This window comes from Merops nubicus, unplaced genomic scaffold (assembly GCF_000691845.1).
Source record: "Merops nubicus isolate BGI_N331 unplaced genomic scaffold, ASM69184v1 scaffold3406, whole genome shotgun sequence".
Classification (NCBI taxonomy): Eukaryota; Metazoa; Chordata; class Aves; order Coraciiformes; family Meropidae; genus Merops; species Merops nubicus.
Genome location: NW_008616765.1, coordinates 30,952 through 50,695, shown reverse-complemented (window position 1 = coordinate 50,695; position 19,744 = coordinate 30,952). Strand labels below are relative to the sequence as shown.

At 36.8% G+C, this 19,744-nt stretch overlaps 1 protein-coding gene across 1 annotated transcript in view; it reads left to right on the top strand.

Moving 5' to 3' along the window:
- LOC103775460 (calcium/calmodulin-dependent protein kinase type II subunit delta-like) overlaps positions 1-19,744 on the top strand; it is a 45,923-nt gene that overhangs the window by 9,600 nt on the left and 16,579 nt on the right. Inside the window, exons 6-12 of the mRNA XM_008942916.1 lie at positions 644-766; positions 1,795-1,878; positions 2,598-2,640; positions 6,645-6,682; positions 12,466-12,525; positions 14,108-14,149; positions 16,688-16,736. Coding sequence (XP_008941164.1) covers positions 644-766; positions 1,795-1,878; positions 2,598-2,640; positions 6,645-6,682; positions 12,466-12,525; positions 14,108-14,149; positions 16,688-16,736 — 439 coding nt within the window. The remainder of the gene's footprint in view (positions 1-643; positions 767-1,794; positions 1,879-2,597; positions 2,641-6,644; positions 6,683-12,465; positions 12,526-14,107; positions 14,150-16,687; positions 16,737-19,744) is intronic.

Below are 19,744 nucleotides of genomic sequence, written 5' to 3'. Positions count from 1 at the left end.
CTGTGCCTTAGGTAATGCAAGTATATATATAAATGCAAAATCCTCAAGGTTAGGGTATGTTGACAAAAGCAGTTTAAGATGTGGGGTCTTTTTTGTTCCATTTGCATTTGAGCAGACACTTTGAGTGTCATGTATAAATATTTTGCTGAGCAGGGAGGTGTTAAATTCATAATTATTTAGATTTCTATACCATAACTATACAGTTAGCACTATGATTTACATTGAAAGAAAGCAAACAAGGCATTTGAATGATAATGCTTAATAATTTTGTCTTTATGAAAAGAGAAACTAGGACTGTATTAAATGCTGTATGACCGTATGCCTCTCAGATGGCTGGAATTGGTTATTGTGTCTGCCATTGTTATTTTATTAATTTCAGTTGACGTTGTGTTACTGTAAATATAGAAATGCGTTATATCTGAACCAAATAAATAAAAGATCAAAATAGTAAGGGAGATAAGCATAATTTATAAAAATGGCTAATTCAGGCTTTTCTAATTGTGACAAAATGTGGTTTTCCCCTTAAAATTGCTAGTTCTGCTAGCAATTAATGTTACAAAAACAGTATCAATAAAAATCCTTAGGTACCATTGTGTTAAAATTGTACAAGATAACATCCACCTATGTATTTTTTTGTCTTAAGTTTCCCTCACCAGAGTGGGATACAGTGACTCCTGAAGCAAAAGACCTTATCAATAAAATGCTTACCATCAACCCAGCAAAACGTATCACAGCATCAGAAGCACTAAAGCATCCATGGATCTGTGTAAGTCCTTTCCACAGATTTAACACGACCATTCGAAAGACAAATCAGCTTATGGTTTACTTCAACATATAATGAAGGTGTTTAGAGGATAATTTTTGTCCTTACTTATGCAGCTATGTAAGCAGAGGAGTATAAAATTGTAATTATACAGATACAGCCAGTAGTGTTGCATATCAAGGTCTCAGCCTGGGATAAGATTTTTGCAAAAATAAACTCCTTTTTCTTGACTTGGTGGTGCAGAATTTTGCTGTCAAAATTAGCACTATTTTAAATTCTCAGAGAAAAAAAAAAAGTACAAGAAACTTTGAGTTAGATAAAGCTTTACATCTTCATTTCCCTAAAACTGTTAGGATAAGCATGAAGGGTAAAGGCAGGAAATTGAGTGACTTTACAGAAAGTCAGTTTGCAGGTAGCAGAGGCTGCCCATCTTTTACTGGATCCAGGACTGCTTTCCAGTTCTCAGTATATGCTGCGCTTGGACTTTGCAGGTAGTCTGGGCTGATGCTTGGAAAGTCACAGGGAGGCTGTCTCCCAGCTCTAGTCATTCCAGTGGGTTGTATTATCTTGCCTTTAAATTTGGGGTGCAAGTGAAAGTTGAGGGAAATGCAGGTACCACTGAATTTTCTTAGAAATATTTTCTGCTGTTGTACTTTACCTGGTATCACTAATGCTAAAGAAAAGTTCCTTCTTGTTTTGAAAGGCACTTTCCACAATTGTAATTCAGTGTATTATTTCAATTCTGTTTATGCTGCATAACCCCAGTTGTAAGAACTTGTGCTTTTCTTAGGCCCGGGTTCTTTCAAGAGGCGTTTACGCATGGAAAAGGCCGAGTAAAATAAGACCTTGGTTCTGTTGATTTGGAACTTTTCCAGATGTGTAGAAACCTGCAGAAAGGGTTATTCAGACAGGATAGAAATTAAAGGCCTGAGTTTTGGATCACGTGGGTTGTAATATGTATGTTGTAGAGTAAATAAAACGCTAGACGTCTGGCTGGGTGCATTAAAATGATTCTTTTCTTCTCCTCTTAGCAACGTTCTACTGTTGCCTCTATGATGCACAGACAAGAGACTGTAGATTGCTTGAAGAAATTCAATGCAAGAAGAAAACTAAAGGTAAGAATGAAAACTTCTGCAAGGACGAGTAGGTAATTTTGGCAAGATAAAAGAATGTTGGTTTGTGTTCCACGTGTAAAGCAAATAGTCCATAAGCAAATTTTTTCTGGAATATTATGCTTAAATGAACTGTTTGATAGACGATCTGGTTTTGGCATGAGCATCTTAACCTTTTCGTGACAGTGAATAGAACATAGCATAATTTTGTTGGATTCAAAATAATAACAATCATTTTCATTTATACACATTAAAATTATTTATTTGAAGGAAAATCCTTAAGATAGTTCTTTTATATTATCCTTTATTTTCTCCTGACCAGATGGAGTAACTTTGCAGATGTCAACTTTTCTAATTAGCACATTACAAATAAACTCCTCTTACTGCCTAGAAAAGAATCTAAACACATTAATAAAGCCTGCTTCATATTCAACTGTGTATTTTGTTGATAATTACGATGCCTGTGAGTACTATGATTTGTGCATTACATACAATTGATAAACACTTGAGGTTATCAAGATTGCTGATCGGTGTGTAATTAAATTGCAGTCTATGCACTCATGGCATTGTGTATGATAGGTAATGCACAGACTGTGCATTCTTTCAGGGTTGATGTAGGAATTGATGTCATTCACGCGTGTTTTCCTTTTTGTTGTGTCGTGTTCACATTCAGAATTTTACACAAGTGTGATGCTAATTTGAGAAAATGTATGTGTACACAGGGGGCCATTTTGACAACTATGCTGGCTACCAGAAATTTCTCAGGTATGTTCATTGAGCTCCAGATTAATAAGGTCTTTAAGTTTTGTTGTCTGTGATGATGAATATCTAATTGGCATTCATTAGTAGAAAAAGATCTTTGTTATTCAGAAGCATTTAAATATGATAGTTCTTAAGTTGTTTCCTTTGCAGAAACAAATGAGAATTTAAATTATTTGGGCTAAATACAAACTCTTGTAGATGACAGTCTAATTTTTCAGTAGAATGTTAGTTCCTTCTCTTTACTTTTTTAGTGTTATCTGTCAAAAGACAATGTTTTCCTGTCTGTTTTGGTGGAGAAAAACTGAAAATAATGCATATAGCTCCACATGCATAAGTACCACCAAAAAAAAATTTATAAACTTATTTTTTATGTACCTGAAATGTCATTCCAGGACTCTGTTGCATCTTGTATTTAAAAAAAAAAAAAAAATTCATTCTTTATTACTTTGCCAAAGAGTAAGAAACAGTAAAATGAGCCCTATTACTTCTCTTCTAATGCATAGTCTGATATAACAAGATATTTCCTCTTCATGAAATAATTTTGTAGTGATATCCCTGGAGATTTAGATGTTTATACTAAAAAATTTTACTAGAAAAAGCTAAAATAAGTTTGCTGTTCATAGAGTTAGAGTTGTTCTCAGTAGGAGTATTGCCTAGGTTCTGATGCTGTACTGAATTTTTGCTTTAGCCATTTGAGAGTTCAAGGGAACAGTGGAACAGAATGCCCAATTTAACCATCAGTAATTTTACATGTCCTCCTCCTCTGTGATGTAGCTGTTGGAGTGTAACATAAATTAATTTATGGACAAAAACATGATGGTGCTTTGGGCATGTTTTGAATAATAAGCATTGAATCATCCAAAATAAATTACATAATGGTGAATGCAAGAAAAACTTGCTCAATTTGCACTGTACTTGAAGTACAGCTGCTTTCTTAAGTTAAGTTCCTATGTTTGATACACACCTATAACACAGAAGACCACATTTCTGTAAATTAACATTGGGTTAATGCTTAATGAATTGCCAGTATCTGCTTGTTCATTTTAGGGGTGAGAGTGCTGTAGGCTGCATATCTTGTAAAAATGAAGTATTATTAAATATCAAACATATATCACTTCTCATCACTTTCCATAACAGTCACTGTCTATATATGTAAGAGTCAATTTCAACATTCATGAACCAAAATAAGCTGAAGTAATTTAAAAACAGTATTTTGGCATGAAAAGCAGACAGGGGTTTTGGCTTAGTTTTGGATTTTTTTCACCTATCATCTCTTGTTTTACACCATAATGACGCATATTTTTCGTTGATGATGTTTTATTGTTTCAAGTTGTTTATTTGTTCTATTTCATTGCAAAGCATGCTTTTGAAGGTCATTTGTCCATAACAATGTGGTTATAAAAGTGTTTTATTTTCCTTTTTCTTTCTTCCTTTTATGTGGAATGTATATTTCTTGTGAGGTAAGACCCTCAGCACGTGAAAGGAACATCTTTTTTCTCTTCAAAATTGCTGTTTGTCCTAAATCACTTTTATTTTCTACATGTTGTCACAACACCACTTCTTTTCAGTCTGCTTTCTCGCCTATTAGTGCTGCCTGAGGTTTTATTTATAGCTCTTGCTTGTAGTTGCAAAAAATCTTTCATTGTGGGCTTAATTTAGAATATGCTAATTGCTTTGCTACAGCAAATTCTTTAAATCCTTGATTTGTATGCAGTATCTGTGCTTAAAGAAAGATGCATCAAAACGTTATTAAAAACGCATTCCAAATGAAAACCAACAGAGGCAGTCGAGTGTGGAATATGCCCTATAACATGAAATACTGCATAATAATCCATACTAGGAACATTTTGAAGGACACGCTGGCAGTGCCATAAACACAACTCTTGTCGTTATTTCTTGTGGTGTCCTCATTTTACTGGCTTTCATTTAATTGTTTGCGTATAACATGTAATGTTTATTAAGCATTAAAAGAACTCAGAAGTTTCATGTACAAATATAGCAAAAGGACCTAGTTTGTTATGAACAGTAGCCTATAAGAATTTGTTTTTCCATATCTCTTTAAGGGCTAATGGTATAAAACAGGCTTGGAAAGCAATGAACTTCTGGGGTTTTTTGCCTTAGGATTTGGAAAACGCTCCTTCCCTTTACTTTCCCTAAATGAATTTCTGAAGTTCATGGAGTGCCCACAATATCTGCGGTAGTGCAAAATCCATGTTGCATCAGGTCCTGTAAGCACACATTGCAACAGGGTGTATCCTATCTCCAAATAAAGGTCAAACAATTTTTTTTCCCTAGTAATGTACGTGTTTCTGTAATTAAAAACGTGCAGTGGTTCTGTTACATAATACAGGCAAATTTGGGTTTGTTCATTTCAGTTGTAAATCATGGGCCTTGTGAGCATTTTAATGGTAGTGCTGGCTGATGTCCATAATTAATAAACTGCATTTGGAGGGCTGGTATATGAATGAAATTATGAACGTTAACGTGGCTTCACTTCAGAGTTTTTTAGCATAAATGACACAGTAACGGACATTAGGTATTTCTGTACACATCCCAAGGTGATCTTACATTCTCTGTACTCTGAACCAAAGCTACATGAGCATTTGGTGCAGCTGTAGCCAGAGAATAAGCCACAAATACAAAATTTAAATTCAGATTTATACCACATACTCAGTAACTCCAGTATCCTCAGCTAGTTTCAGCAGCCTTAAGCTTGCAAGGTCAAATTGTTCAGGGTTCTTTTTATTTTAAAAAGAAGGATGCCTAACGATGGGGCTGCGTATCAGGGCTGTCTCCCTTGGATTATGCCAGATCATTAGTTCCAGCATTTCCCTTTCAGCAAGGCTTCCTGCTTCTGACCAGAACAGCATAAACAGAGCAGCACTTTCTTGCACCCTGAGCAGTGATGCACTTCCTGAGAGGAATATAGGGTTATAAACAACAGAAAAACAAAAAAAAAAATGCCAGTTTTGCTTTGTAATTTATTCTTCTCCGAGCCTTTGGCAGTGAGTCATGAAGCATTTATGCTTCAGTGAATAGTTTATTTGAATTTGGTAGGTCACCCAGCATGTATTTCTGCTGTAGATGTTCTCAGGTTCAGAGACGCAGTGTCCTTTTTTGCACACTAGCCTTCTGAATTTAGTAGTTTGGAATGATATGGCCTCTTTCTTGGTGCCAGTTTCAAGTGGTGCAATTGAAAGCCTAACATGTGGATAACATTATGGCAAGTGAAATTTTGCCCAGTGGCCCCCAACTGCTTTGAAAAAATTTGAAGGGTGTGCAAAGGGTTTTAGAAAACAACAGGTTTTCTTCATTTGAAGTCGCAGCACAGGCTAGCGTTTATTGTGAACTCCTAGGCAGGACTCTTCCAAAGCAGCACTTCACTAGCAGATTGTTCTGCCTTGCTTGTTTGAAACTTCCCTGACCTTTCACAGGACGTGACTAATGCTGTCATGGAGGGAAATTCCCAAAGAACCAGTGCTCAGAGATGCTTTTTTAAAACCCAGTTTACTTCTCATGATGTAGAATAGATAGTAAGGTGCCTCGATGTGCTCTGTAGGGGCCTTGTTGACCTGTTATTAGTTATTTTTATGTCACTGCCATAGCAATAACATCATTAAGGTACTAGTGGGCTCCACAAACACTTGGTCAGAGTCCCCAGTACTTTTCGTAGTTGTATCAAACCTTCCCCATCAACAATTATAAAAAATGAAAAAATGAATGTATCCAAAGTTGCTCCTTTTATACTCACCCTGTTTCCATTTCCTCTGTGCCACCCAAGGAGGTCTCTCCTTGTATAAGTACAGCTTTAATCAATAGAAAGAGATGTGTGATAATCTGCAGTATTTGTAGTTCCTTAAATATTTCATTTCCTGTACTCGGAAACCAAAGGAGGAAATAAAAGCTGAGAGTGTATCTGCAGCTGGGAGGCAGTGGGGCTTTGCTGCACAGCTGGCTGACCTCAGTGGTAACCAGCTGACACTGAAATTATTTGTCTCATTTTACAGCAGCCAAGAGTTTACTGAAAAAGCCGGATGGAGTTAAGGTAGGTTAAACACGTGCTTCAAAATCTATTGTAGTAGTCACCACCTGTCTGTAAGTTCCGCCAGGCTTTAGCACTGATCATGGTTATTTCTTCCCTTTAGTGAATTTGTTCATAAGTGTTTCTTATCATATATTGCAAATGCTTAAAGTTAGTAGGTAAAGCTTAAAAAATGTTACAAAAGAAATATCTGAAAAACAAGCATTTTAATAAGTAGAAGGTAGAAAACTACTGGAGAAAATGCTTTTTTTGCTATTTTAATGAAGGGTGATTGTGTAATTAATGACTCGGTGTAATTAATTCACTTTGAAATATATATAATGGTTTGGTGGTGGGCATGTTAGCTTCTTAGGTGTCAGTATTTATCTGCAGCTCTATGGCCTCCATGTTTCCCCTTGACTTTGCATTCAATTTCATTGAAGACCAAAAGTTTCCTGGTAGGCTTGGCTCCACATGAGGTGAATTCTGCCAGATGTACTCACTATATTTGGCAGAACTTGAGGAGTTTACTATCTCAACAAATCAGCTCCTCCTGACTAATAGCCCTTACCCAGAAGGGAACATTTTGGCAGCTTTCGTACCTGATTTAGAGCTCCTATTCTCATGTCACCAGATCCTGCAGGAGGAGAGATGCTTCACAAATGAACATTCTGGATAAATACTTTGAAAAACAGCCAGTTAAAAAAAAAAATTACTTATCAATTAAAAATATTTTATTTCTTTTCTCAGAGGACTCCTGAAGACTAAAATAAGTGCCTCCAAGCTTTCATTATATGATTCAAAAGTTATTCTTCTATGGTCTGTGTGTTTACTCAAAAGTGTGTCTTTGACCTGAATTTTAATTTTTTTATTGAATCTTAACTTTTTACCCTAACAAACCATTGTATACTTAAATACCAGATTCTTAGTGTATTTGTTCCTGTTCTCCCACATATGCACACTTTTCCTATCAAAAAAATCACAAGACTGACTTAGAGTGGAGTACACTGCAGTTGGAATGCTTCTCACTGCCAAGCAGTAGCTGTCCTAGTTACATGGAGAAGCACACATTCAGTACTATCCTGTTATTCCTGTGGAAAACCCTTAACATGTTTTGTTGTGGAATATATAAATTTTATGTACTCTATCTGACCGGCTTTTCCTTTTTAAATATCATTCCTCCTACAGGTCTACGATGGTATTTGTTATCTCTCAGTTTTGATTATAATATTGGAGACAGTTGTTGCCAAAATTTTGCCTAAATTATACTTGTTGGGATTTGATACTTTGATTTTCAGCACATTTTATGTGTCTGCCATTTGTCTGCGTGGTCATGTGGAGCAAAGGGAGTAAATTTACATCTGGGGAAGTCTATTTTTGTCATTTCTGTTACTGGGCTACTATATACTCCATAGTATTTTTCCACCCCTTCCAGCTTAAGCTGTCTTTAAAAAAAAAAAAAAAAAGCCAAACCAGAAATATACTGTACTCCATGCATTGATACTTCAAATCCAACCAGTCACATTTTCTTCTTTTCCTTTCTCTCTGACTGGTCAATTCAGAAAAGGAAGTCCAGTTCGAGTGTTCAGATGATGGTGAGGATCTTTATCGACAGATTTTTTTTTTCCTCCTGTGAAACGTTCACACTTAGAAATCAAAAAATTGCATTGAGTTCTGTTACCATACTGTGAGAAGCTGCAAGACTTTGAAGTACAGCTTTGTGAGTTTTAAGCCTGCAGTTGCTGTATACCATCCACAGTGAATTGTCCTGCAATTCTTTCAAGCAAGTTTTTTGTTTGTGGGTTTTTTTTTTTTTAACCTGGGGACATACAAAAACGAAAAAGTAGATGTAACATTGGCCAATGCAGCTATCCTTAGTAAATAAAAATAGTAACAAAATAGTAGTCTTATAACAGGCTTACGTTATTTTTTATAAACCGCCTTATCTTAAAAGCTAATAATATTAGTATCGTAAAACGTGACACAAACCATATTGCACAGTGAAATAGTATTGCTTTAGTTGAGCCACCATTGACCAAGCTGCCATGCTAAATGCTCAGGAATAAAAAAAAGACACAATTTTGCAGCCTTTCCATACAACAGTTTCCCAGCTAACTCCCTGCACAGCTTGGGGCTTTGTCACAAGGTGTCCCAACTGATGTTCAGCCCCAATAACTTCTCTTCCTCCTCAGCCTACTCTACAGCCTTGCCTCATTTGGCCTCTGTGATCCCACGCAGCACCTTACTCTGTTCCTGTTTGGTGTGGGTTCCAGTCTGACTTCTGTGATGTTCCTGATGGTCAGCTGTGATGTCCCAGCCAGCTTCTGTTGCTGCTGCCAGTAGAGAGAAGGCAAATAGCCCTCGTGCCCACCTTTTACTGGGAAGTACAGCTCTCCCTGAGAAGCAAGAATTGCTGGTCAGGTCTGAGCAGATGTGTAGTTATATAGGTAAATAGTCCGTTCTCTGGGGGGAACAGAGAATTCCAGTGACAGAGGATCAGTGGTAGCAGTGTCGGCATGAGGGTCACCAGGAAGCTACAGTGAGGCTATTTCTAGTATCCAGAACAAAGTGTGCTTTAACTTTTTGTTACAGAAGTAGCATGTGAAAGGTTAAGTCCCAAGATACAGATTTTGTTTCTTAAAATATATTTATAATATATTGAAAAAAATATCAATAATGGCTCTACAGTCATGGCCAGCTGTTGGGAGCGTTTGCGTGTCTCTGTTCCGCACTACTGTCAGACCTAAGAGTGGCTTTTGACAAGCGATGCAGTAGTTAATAAAAAGTTTTCCTCCTCTGCAACAAGGGGAAGGTCACCACTTAAACACAATTACAACTTAAGGATAAAGGTTCCCTATGAAAATATTGTACTTCTTCTGGAGTCATTTCCCTTTGCTGTTAAAAATACCTGCCAAATACGTCATGTGTGTTCAATTATTAATAAAGCACATCTAGATGTTCTATGAGAGAGAGAAGAAATCACTGTATTTTTAATCATATTATGTCTTTCTGCTTTTACTAATGAATGCTGTATTCTTGATAACTTACCGAGAAGTTTTGAATATATTTCCTGCAGTTTTCAGCAGTAGCTGTAATGGATATTGTTTATTTTTATAGGACGTTCACCAAGGGAGTATGGACCCAAGCCTGCTCTCCTTACTCAGGCAAAATTGGAGTTGAAATTTGATTAACCTGTTTTCATTATGTATTCAACAACAAGCATTCATTTGGCATATCACTTTATTTTTTGTATTAAGCTACTACTGAATAGGACTGTATGAAATCTGGTGAAATCTTCATTTCTTTCCTCGTGTTTTTGCTTTATTTCTATTTTCTTTTTGTTAGGGCCCTTTTGTTCATAGTCTTTTGATGACTATACTGTCATAAAAATACGAACTTGTAGTTATACAACTTGACTTTTTGATTTTTCTCCTGTTTTGGAAGCTCTAGTATGCCATCAAGCAGTATGTGTTCTCACTATTCCACAATTCTGTAGAACTTTCATTTACTGAAGTTGTTGGGTCTGGGTTTTTTTTAAAGTTTTTTCCTGAGTAAGGAGTTCAGGTTTTGCCCATCTCACATATCAAAGCAAGTTAGGTGATATATAAAATACTTGCTAATTGTTATGTCTCCCCATAAATGACTTTATGCAGAAAGGTATTTTTTCTCTCCCTGTCTTGAGTTCAGACACCTCTGTAACTTATGGCTGTAATTATGAATAGATAAATGAAATTTGAAAGTAACTAGGCCAAGTTAGAGTGTAAACTAAACACCTGGAACTCAGTAATGACTCATATTTTCTCTTAATGACAATTTTTGTAGAAAGGCCTTTGATTAAAAAAAAAAAAAAAGAAAAGAAAAACAACAAACTGTTTCACATCCCTCTGCTATAGAGCTCTGTGAACTTTGGTTTTCAATCAAACAAAATTATTTTTATTCTATATGGGAGAATTGTTGCTATCACAAATACTACTAAATAACATTTAGTGTTGAAATAATGTTCATTGACATTAACTAGCAAGACTGCTTTATATTCTTTAAAGCCAGTCAAATGCAGGTTAAGATAAAGAAAGTTGCAGTCTCTAATTATTTAATGCAAATCCTGCAAGTAAAAATCCTAAGTCGGATTCAGTGCAGCTGCAGGCTTTATTCCTGCAGACAACAGGTGAGCTGCCATACCTGTACCAAGGTAAAACAGTCATCAAAAAACGCTGAGGAGGTGAAGTTCAGTGGATCTCCCCAGTGGTACTAACCTCTGAAAGCTTGAATTTAGTAAGTCCCTGGGCACAGACAAAAGTGTTAGCCTGTGTGCCCACAAGCTGAATGCTTCTGAGGCCACAGAGTCATCAGGGAGTTGAAATCAGAAGTCAGGTGTTTCATAGCAGCTCAGTTTGGTCCACTGTTCTAGGACTTCCTCTTTACATCTTCTTATATGTTACTTACCATATCACTATCTTGTAATTGGTTTAGAAAGGCTTCTCTTTTAGAAGGAAAAAATACCAAATTTTGTTGCAAATATTGCTAGTTTGTTTCTTTAAATGGAGAAGCTGATTACATTTTTACAAAAATGCATTAATGAAGCCATTTTGGAGTTTTTTCCTGTTTTCCACATCTATTATTAATACTGTGACTAGAAAGTTCAGTAGAACTTTTTTTTTTTGTATCAGAGTCTTCCCAGACACCGTTTACCTATATACCCAGTTCTGCATGCTGCTTTGGACTGCTGTTGTTAATATTAAAAATGACCAAAGTGTATGTAATGTTTTTTTTTCCTAATTATTGTTAAAGAAAAAAATTACATATTTTAAACTAGTTTTTCTGTACCTTAATCTTGCTTCTTAGTGCATGTAAAAAGTGGCTTGGTACATTATTTTTAGTATTTCTGTTCTTTTCATCCCATGGTATTTATGAAATCTGAATCTTAAAAATGGATTTAAAGAATCAGATACCTTTAAACTTATTGCTAAACAGTTTCATTTGAATTAAAGTCTTGTATAAGTAAAGGCAAAAAAATCTTGAAAAGGTATAGTACTGTGCTAAGCTTAAAAGTTAACATGATAATGTGAAGTTAAGTAGATATGTACTGATATGTGAAGTAAGACTACAGATAACACTTTCAGGTTATAGTACCAAAATTGAAAGGCTTATACACGGTTATTACAGGATTCTTGAGACTCCAAAAATTATACCTGCCAATTATTTTTGTCCAAAATAACACCAAAAAGCTTAAGGGGCACCAGTCTCTTTCTCTATCAGTTGTATTTATTCAGATCTGCAATCAGTTTTATTTATTCAGGTCTGTTCCCAGAAGCCAGTAGAACAAGTCTATAGATATCTGGAGAGCTTTGAAATATTATTTATGATAGCGATAGGTAATGAGAAGTAAAGAACAACCGGGTGCAATCATTTAATACTGCTGCATGTCAAGACACCACGATGGCTGTTTAGGACTTTCTTCAAATGCCTATTAATTCTTTATTCTTCTTACACGTGATTAGCTGCTACTTAAAGCTCTCTGTTCTTTTAAGTGTCACAGCTGAAGTCATCTAAACCTTGTCTAGACCTTCATATAGGCCATTTGAAACCCCGTAGCCAGCAAGTTTGGAGGAGTTGCAGCTAGCTGTTGATCTATTGTTAGTGTTCTCTCAAGTTCATAAGTTCATCTTTCTGTGATTCTTTATTTCCATATCTATATCTATATAGAGATATCTATATCTGTATATAGATGTTCTATACAGAGAGATATAGATACACTGCCTACTGTGAGTTCTAAGGCCTGTCTGTTTCTATTTTCTGCATACCTACAGATAAACAACAAAACCAACGTGGTAACCAGCCCCAAGGAAAATATTCCTACCCCGGCGCTGGTATACCTGGAATCTTCCTTCTCATCCTGTCTTGAAGTTTTTGACTGTTTTCTGTTCGTTCTTCCTTTTTTTTTTTTTTAATTTTTCATGCATTTATTCTGTTTGCTTTCTAAAAACAGGTTTTGGAAAAACCTCTTTGTTTTAATTATGCTTGTGTGTGTGTGTGTGTGAGGAAGTCCTCTAGAGCGTGTGTATTAATCTGTGGAAGCTGGATGCAGTAGAGTCGTAGCATTTGTAACTGGAGTGGAATTTTTTGCATGCTGTGCCAGAAAGTGAGTAGAATGCGCTTTATGGTGCTCTTCGCTCTTTGCCTGATACTGTTTCCATCTTTTTAACACAAACCTTTCGCCTAACAAAAAAAAAAAAAAACCTCTATTTTTTTCTCTGCTTTGTATTAGTTATAAGTATTGATATCAAGGAGAGCTAACGGGATTATTGCTAGGCTACCATAAAATAGACCTTATTCAGATTTTCATTCCCTATTTCCTAAAACACAGCAGGACTTTGCAAGTCTTCACTGAGATCAAGAGGCCTCTACTGCTAAACATTTTTGCTTGTTTCTCTTAGTTTAAATCTGCAGGAGACACTACTCATTAATAGACTGTTAGGAACATATCATCAATTGAAGTGCTGTTCCCAAGTCACAGTCTTGCTTTTGTTAGTAGCTCCTATTTCTTAGGCATATATGTGTCACAGGGCTCACAAATATAATTGCCAGTGTGTAGGTACCTAATTTTGTGAGGTATTATCTCCCATATGCCTACATGTATAGCTTTCAAAATGTGGATAATTCACACATCGAGAGAGACTTTGCCTCTTGAATTTTTTTCATGCAAGTGGCACTGAAGCACACATTGCTTCAGTAATTTCTAAGAACAAGTTAGTTCACGCATGAATATATGGCAGTCTGTTCCCAGACACAGCCATGAGTTGAAAGTCCGACCTGAAAGTCCATGCTGAAAAGTATGCTGGCTAACTGTAATTTCAGACTTTTTTTAAGGGCAAAGGATTTGGGGAAATTACACTTTAAAATGATGCAAAGATATCTCTCTCTTCCTTTTATGCCACTCTGCCAGGGCAGCTGTTGGCAGTAATCTGCATCTTCCGAAGCATGGTAGTGTTTAGAGGTGCTTATTTTATCCTTAATACTTATCAGTTCAGTTGTATTTTTATTTGATTGCTGAATACTAATACAAGCAAACATGCCCAAAGCAAAAAGAGCCTGATTTCTGGCTGCCTTGTCATGTCTGACCTGGTTCAGACGTGAGAAAACACAAAGCATTTAGTATGGCCTTGTGCAAAAGAGAGCCTCTGTGGGTCTCCAGAGCTTCAAAGCCCTGTAGCCATTGGTCATGAATAAGGTCTCTGCATGCTGCTACATTAGGTGAGATGGTCTTTTTTACTGGCTTGCCGTTGAGGAGTTCGGAGACATCCGGTTTCACCCTCTGGCAACAGTTAACGATTGTTTTAGCTCTTGTCAGTGTTCAGCATTTGTGAGCTGGCTCTTCTTGCACTCCCTCACACTAATGAGAATGTATTTACCAATGGGAACTCTTTTTCTCTTTATTTTGTTCTTACTCAGGAGCCCCAAACTACAGTAATCCACAATCCTGATGGAAATAAGGTATTCAGAAAGAAGCAACTCCATCTTGCTTTTCCACACCACACATTTCATCCACTGCTCCACAGCAAAATAGGGCCATTCCAGGAATTTATCAAGGACAATCTCATTCCTGCATTTGTTACTCCTGGTGTCTCTTGAGCCCGTTTTCATCTGTGTTCATCAGCTACGTGCGTCCTGGTGATTGCTGAGCTTCTGAAGCTCTTGGAGGGGTCTGTAGCAGTTGGCAGAGTTCTGCAGCCTGTGCAGCCAGGCTCGGGGAGCATGGTGTCTCTCTCGTTTCAGCCAAAAATGCTGCAGTCTAAGTAAAACCAAAGAACTCTGCTGTTCTCAGTGTGGTGAGATTACACTGATGAGTTTGATGTGTAGCTGTCACCTTAGATAAAGATGTCATTTCAGTTGATCCCATCTGCTCTTTCTCAGCATGCTTATACACCGTGTTGTGACATGTCTTTTGCACAGGACTTTGAGTTTCTTCCATAATATCACTGAGCTGTTTCAAAAAAATCTTAACATTTCAAGTGACAAAGATCTTTTGATTTCAATACATTTTCTTCATGGATTTTTTTTTTCTTATGTATTGTGATGTTTGTGCTTGGCAGCTGATTCCTAAAACGTGTTTTGTTTTGTTTTTTTCATGCATGGACTTGAAAAGGGCCAGGAAATACCATCATTTACATATAACACATGTTCCTAGGTTTCCTGGAAAAAATTGACTCGTCAACAAAAATTTGACTGTTTTCAGTGTTGACTTAAAGAATTGACATTTCATTTATCCAGTCTTAACTACTTGTGGTTATTTCATATGAGAAGGATTGAATCTGAGTGAAAAAAGAATGCATGCAAACATTTCTCAAGCATGAAAGTTCTGGTGGTGTGTATTGTGCTTGTATATCCCATTTCTTTACGTACCTTGCATCTGTCAAACATAGAGCTTTTATTTTCATTTCACTACTTTTTCAGCTCCCCAAGTTTAAACTCATAGGCAACAAAGAGCCTGTGTTTGAACACTAGTTAAATATTTAGTCCACTAAAGACCAAAAAACCTAGATAAAATATTGGCATGACTACATCTACTTGACTTTTATTATATAATCATAGCAATTAAGCTATTCCATGTCCCAGAAGGTCACAGCAAAAAAGCAAACCACTTAATGTGGAGAGTTACTCCTAAATTGGTCTGAAAGACTGATCGTTGTAGTATGGCAACTGGAGTGGATGCTTCAGTATTACAGGCTACATCTGCCCTGTGAGCTTGTGCATGGTGTTTACAACTTGTATTTGGAGGGCGGGGGCGGCGTGTTTACTTATAAGTACTTTATCTAATATTGTAAATGATAGAGCATGATACATCTGTATAGAGTGAAACGTCTAACACCAGCCAGCTCAGGAAAAGCATGGTGACTTGTTCGGTCTTGTCTGTGTGTGAATTAATTCATGTAGTTTTATTTATGGATGCACATACGTTTCATTTGTTTTAAGGTCTGAGTAATGCATTAACCATTTTGAACATTCCTTTGGCTCAGCCATGTGAGGACGCAGTAAATAAAGGACACTGTCAAATTTACTTTCCATTATTTAATTGTGAAATCCTTTTAAGAGTTAAATACAATCAATACCAGTCCTATCTCTCAGATAAAAACAGACCAGTTAATCCTTTTTGCTAGAGCTGTGAATTAAAAATATATGTATATAGATTCTACTTTTCAAGAAAGTTTAGAGATTAAAAAAATCAAGTTTAAAAACTTTCCAGCATTCTGAAACTATACTTACTAGATTTGACAGTGTCCTGTTGGATTTGACCATAGTATTTCATGTTTCTGATAATTTGTGAAAGTGAGATACAATGTCCTTGCCTTTTTAACAGTGTGGTGGCTTAAGTATAAACTGTCTGATAGATGAGTCATTCCTCTACGTGACTTTTTGTTTGAAGACTACTACTACAAAGACCTTAGTTTGCCAAAGTCGTTATTGTATCTATTCTCCATCTCTTTCAAAAATGTTTTTTAGCACCAGTGCAGTATAAAAATGACAGAATCTGATCCAATTTTCTTAAAATCACTAGGAGACTTTTTTAATATACATTGCGTAAGTCATATGAGCAGCAAAACAGTTGTAAATTGTAGCATGTAGAAGTCAGCACATCTGAAAGTTGGAATGGAATGACTTATTTTGCACAGTTGGTTTAATCACTAAGCTTAAAATGGCAAGCTCTCCTACTTGGCTGAGGTAATTCATTTAACATTTCAGATGGACTTTGTACAGTTGGATGTTAAAGAAAAAAGTTTCTTCTACATTCCTGTGAAGTAAAAGCAGTAGACAGCGGGAAATGTATTTCTGTTCCCTGCTGTAAAGAATGGTGATGTTTGACATCAGGTTCAGGTGGAAATGTCCTTAATAAGTGTGTGACCATTTGTTTGTGAGTTACATCCCACCCTGCTTCCAGGCTTTGCATGGTATCTGTGACTAACTGTAATTCTCAGAAGCTTGCAAATAAGACTTGGCTTGTTTGATTCATTCTACTTATTTGCCTCTCAACAGGAATCAACAGAGAGTTCTAATACAACCATTGAAGATGAGGATGTGAAAGGTATGATTTTAAGCTTTGAAACATTTGGAGAGCAATAACACAAATTACGTGAATATATTTCATTAGGGCATTAAACACAGAAACTCCTAATGAATCTCTTAAGAGAGAATACTGGTTTTCTTTGTTTAAAAGAAATTACTTTTATTCACTTCTTTGTTACTTCTGACGCATTTTAGACTTACCTTTGACCTTCCGTTTCCCAAAACACCATTTGGCATGTTTTGGAATGAAGAATATAAAATTACTCCTTATTAACAAAGGTTCTAATTCCAGTAATAATAGTAGTAGATTAAAAATGTCCAAATCAGTGCTTTGTAACTCTTACTTTGTTTATGTACTTTTAGTATGCATTTTTGTTTTGGGTTGGTTGGTTTGTTTGTTTTTATGTTACCATTTAAGTTTTTATTCTGTTCAGATGCCAGTGTTTTTTCATGTTTCTCTTTTGTTCTGTCCATACACTTGTTTTAATCTTCTTTTATTATTTCAAAAATTAAAACCAGTATTTTTAAAAATAAAATTAGTTATGTAACATCACAGGTATTGGTTTTGTTTCCATTTTCCCCTCTAAATATCATACTGTGATGTTCCTCATACTTACTTTAATAACATTGTGTTTTAAAACAAAGGGGTTTTTTTTAAAAAAGAGTATTAGATTTTTGTGTCTCCTGTTCACAGAAAAGACTGGTTCTCAGCCTCAAAGAGCCATGTTATCCATACAGGTGAAACAGGCCAGAGATGATAGTAAAGGCAAAATGTGGAGAGCAGAAAAAAGAATTCTTTGTGAGCCGTTATAATAAGAGGTTTGTGCATGTATTATTAAAGCTGTGCTCTAAAATACAAACTTGAACCTGCTGAAGAGCTTCATTAGTCTCTGAAGAGCATGGGAGCTTTTTAGAATTTAGAAGAGATTCAAACAGAAAGTGGTTAGAGTTGTATAAAAAATATCTAATGCTGAGCTTCTGGCTGGTAGAACAGGTGCTGTGCATGTTTGATAAACATGCCAATATTGTCAGGGTAAGGAACTGATGGTGTCAACATGAAAGCTCAGGCTGCTGGTAGCAGCTGCCCAGGGAGCACGGTGTTGAAAATGCAGATTTGATACTACGCTGGGTGTGAGATCCACCAGGCACTCACGTCCTGGCAGCTCGGCTCAGCCTTGCCTGGGGGAGCAGAGCAAGCCCGAGGCAGAGCCCAGCTCCGTGTTCCTGCTGCTGCTGCTCCTCACACTACTTTTGGAAAGGCCAAGGAGCCCAGCTGGTGTTCGGGCCAATAGCTGCACTCTGCTGCACTGCAGTGAGTTCTACTTGTGCATAGCTGGTGCTCCCTCAGCACAGAGAGGATTTTCTGTCCTCTATTTTCTAGTAGCAATGCAGCTCTAGTGGTGACTTGTAGTACTCTGTGAGCTGCAATTAGCTCTAATTAAGTCACTGATGTTAGTGCTTTGTTCTCAAACTTTCAGTGAATTACTTCACCTCCACTTGAACAAAGTCTTGGGTGCATAAAAGCCAGTACCCGCTCACTTCAAATAGCCACCTGGTGATAGTGGTTTGAGTTAATGTGAAGTAATGGCTTGGAGAACAATTATGGGTACCCACAGCTGCTGCAGAGGAAAATACAGTGTAATTCATCATTATTCATAACAGTTTATATTTCTTCCTTCAAACCATTATTTGTAGTTTGACAACTAACCTCATTAAATGGATATTTTAATTATAGGGCGTCTGCGTAATGCTACAATGTGATGTTAGGGTACACTGATGCAGCTGTTTTAGCATCGGGTCCACAGCCTCATGGTGCTACCACCACCCTGTTCACCAGGCACTAGGTACACATTTTATTCCAGAGTATAGACATTCCATTTTCTGTTTATTTAAAAAACAAATATAATCTCCCTGTTGCTGTTTGCAAGATTGCTTGTTTTTAACTTTTTAGTATTGCTCTCACTCTTCCAGCCACTTTCGACCAGAGGCTGCTTTTCACATAGTTGTGTTTGTTTGTTTTGTTTTTTTAAATTAAAGTGAACAGTACCCCTGAGAGGCTAATTTCTAGAGTGATTCAGGGAATAGGCAGTCCCTGACAGCTCTTGGAAACTCAAGCTTCATACTTCAGCACAGCACTTAGGAAAGAGATTTTCCCCCTACACCAAACTTGACTTCTGGATCAGATTTTCTGGGACAACAGTAAAAAAGCTGTTCTCTTGTCAAGAAGAGCTACTGGCCTCAGCTGGAGGTAACATGCTGATAGGGATGAGTGGATTTCAGAGGCAGCAGAGCAAATTCTCCCAGATTACTATCTGGGTCCTTATGTATATGTTCAAGATGATGTTTGTCACCAAATTTGAGCTCCAGAAGGATTATTTCCCATCTTAGGTGATAAAGGACCTGAAAAATCTTTGGGTTTTCTTCACAGCATGGAGTACAACATGGGGAGAGGCTGTCTCCTTCCTGCAAAGGAGAAGGGAAGTGGGGATGCCACTCTGTAACCAAAAAGCAGTATTAGCATATATTTTACAGTATTGCAGCAAGTATACCCTGTGCCTTGCAGAGAATGACTCTTCTTTGCAAAGGTGCATGATCTATGCACTTTATTCCTCTTATTCACTCTATTCTTCCTATTACTCTGAACACTGCACAGATTGCACAAACAGGTACAAGGTTCCTTCCTTTATACAGCCTACTAACTCCCAGGTATTTAGAACATCCAGCTCCTCTGCATCAGCGGTTTTCTTGGTTTTCATTGATTTGACTCTTTTAGTTGTGTGGATTGTTTGAGTTTGTGTGTGATATAATGTCTCCAGCACAGCTCTATTTTCATGTGCCCTGTGTGAGTGTGTGTGCATATGCATGTCTGTACAAGGAATTAGAAATGTTATAATTCATTAAGAAAGGTAGCAATTTTTTAAAAAGTCTTAGATCAGCTATCACAAATGCGTGGTTAGGGAACAGATTGATACCTCATCTCTCTTGAGGACTGTGTAGTGTTCTCCTTCGCTGTCAGGAATCTCACCC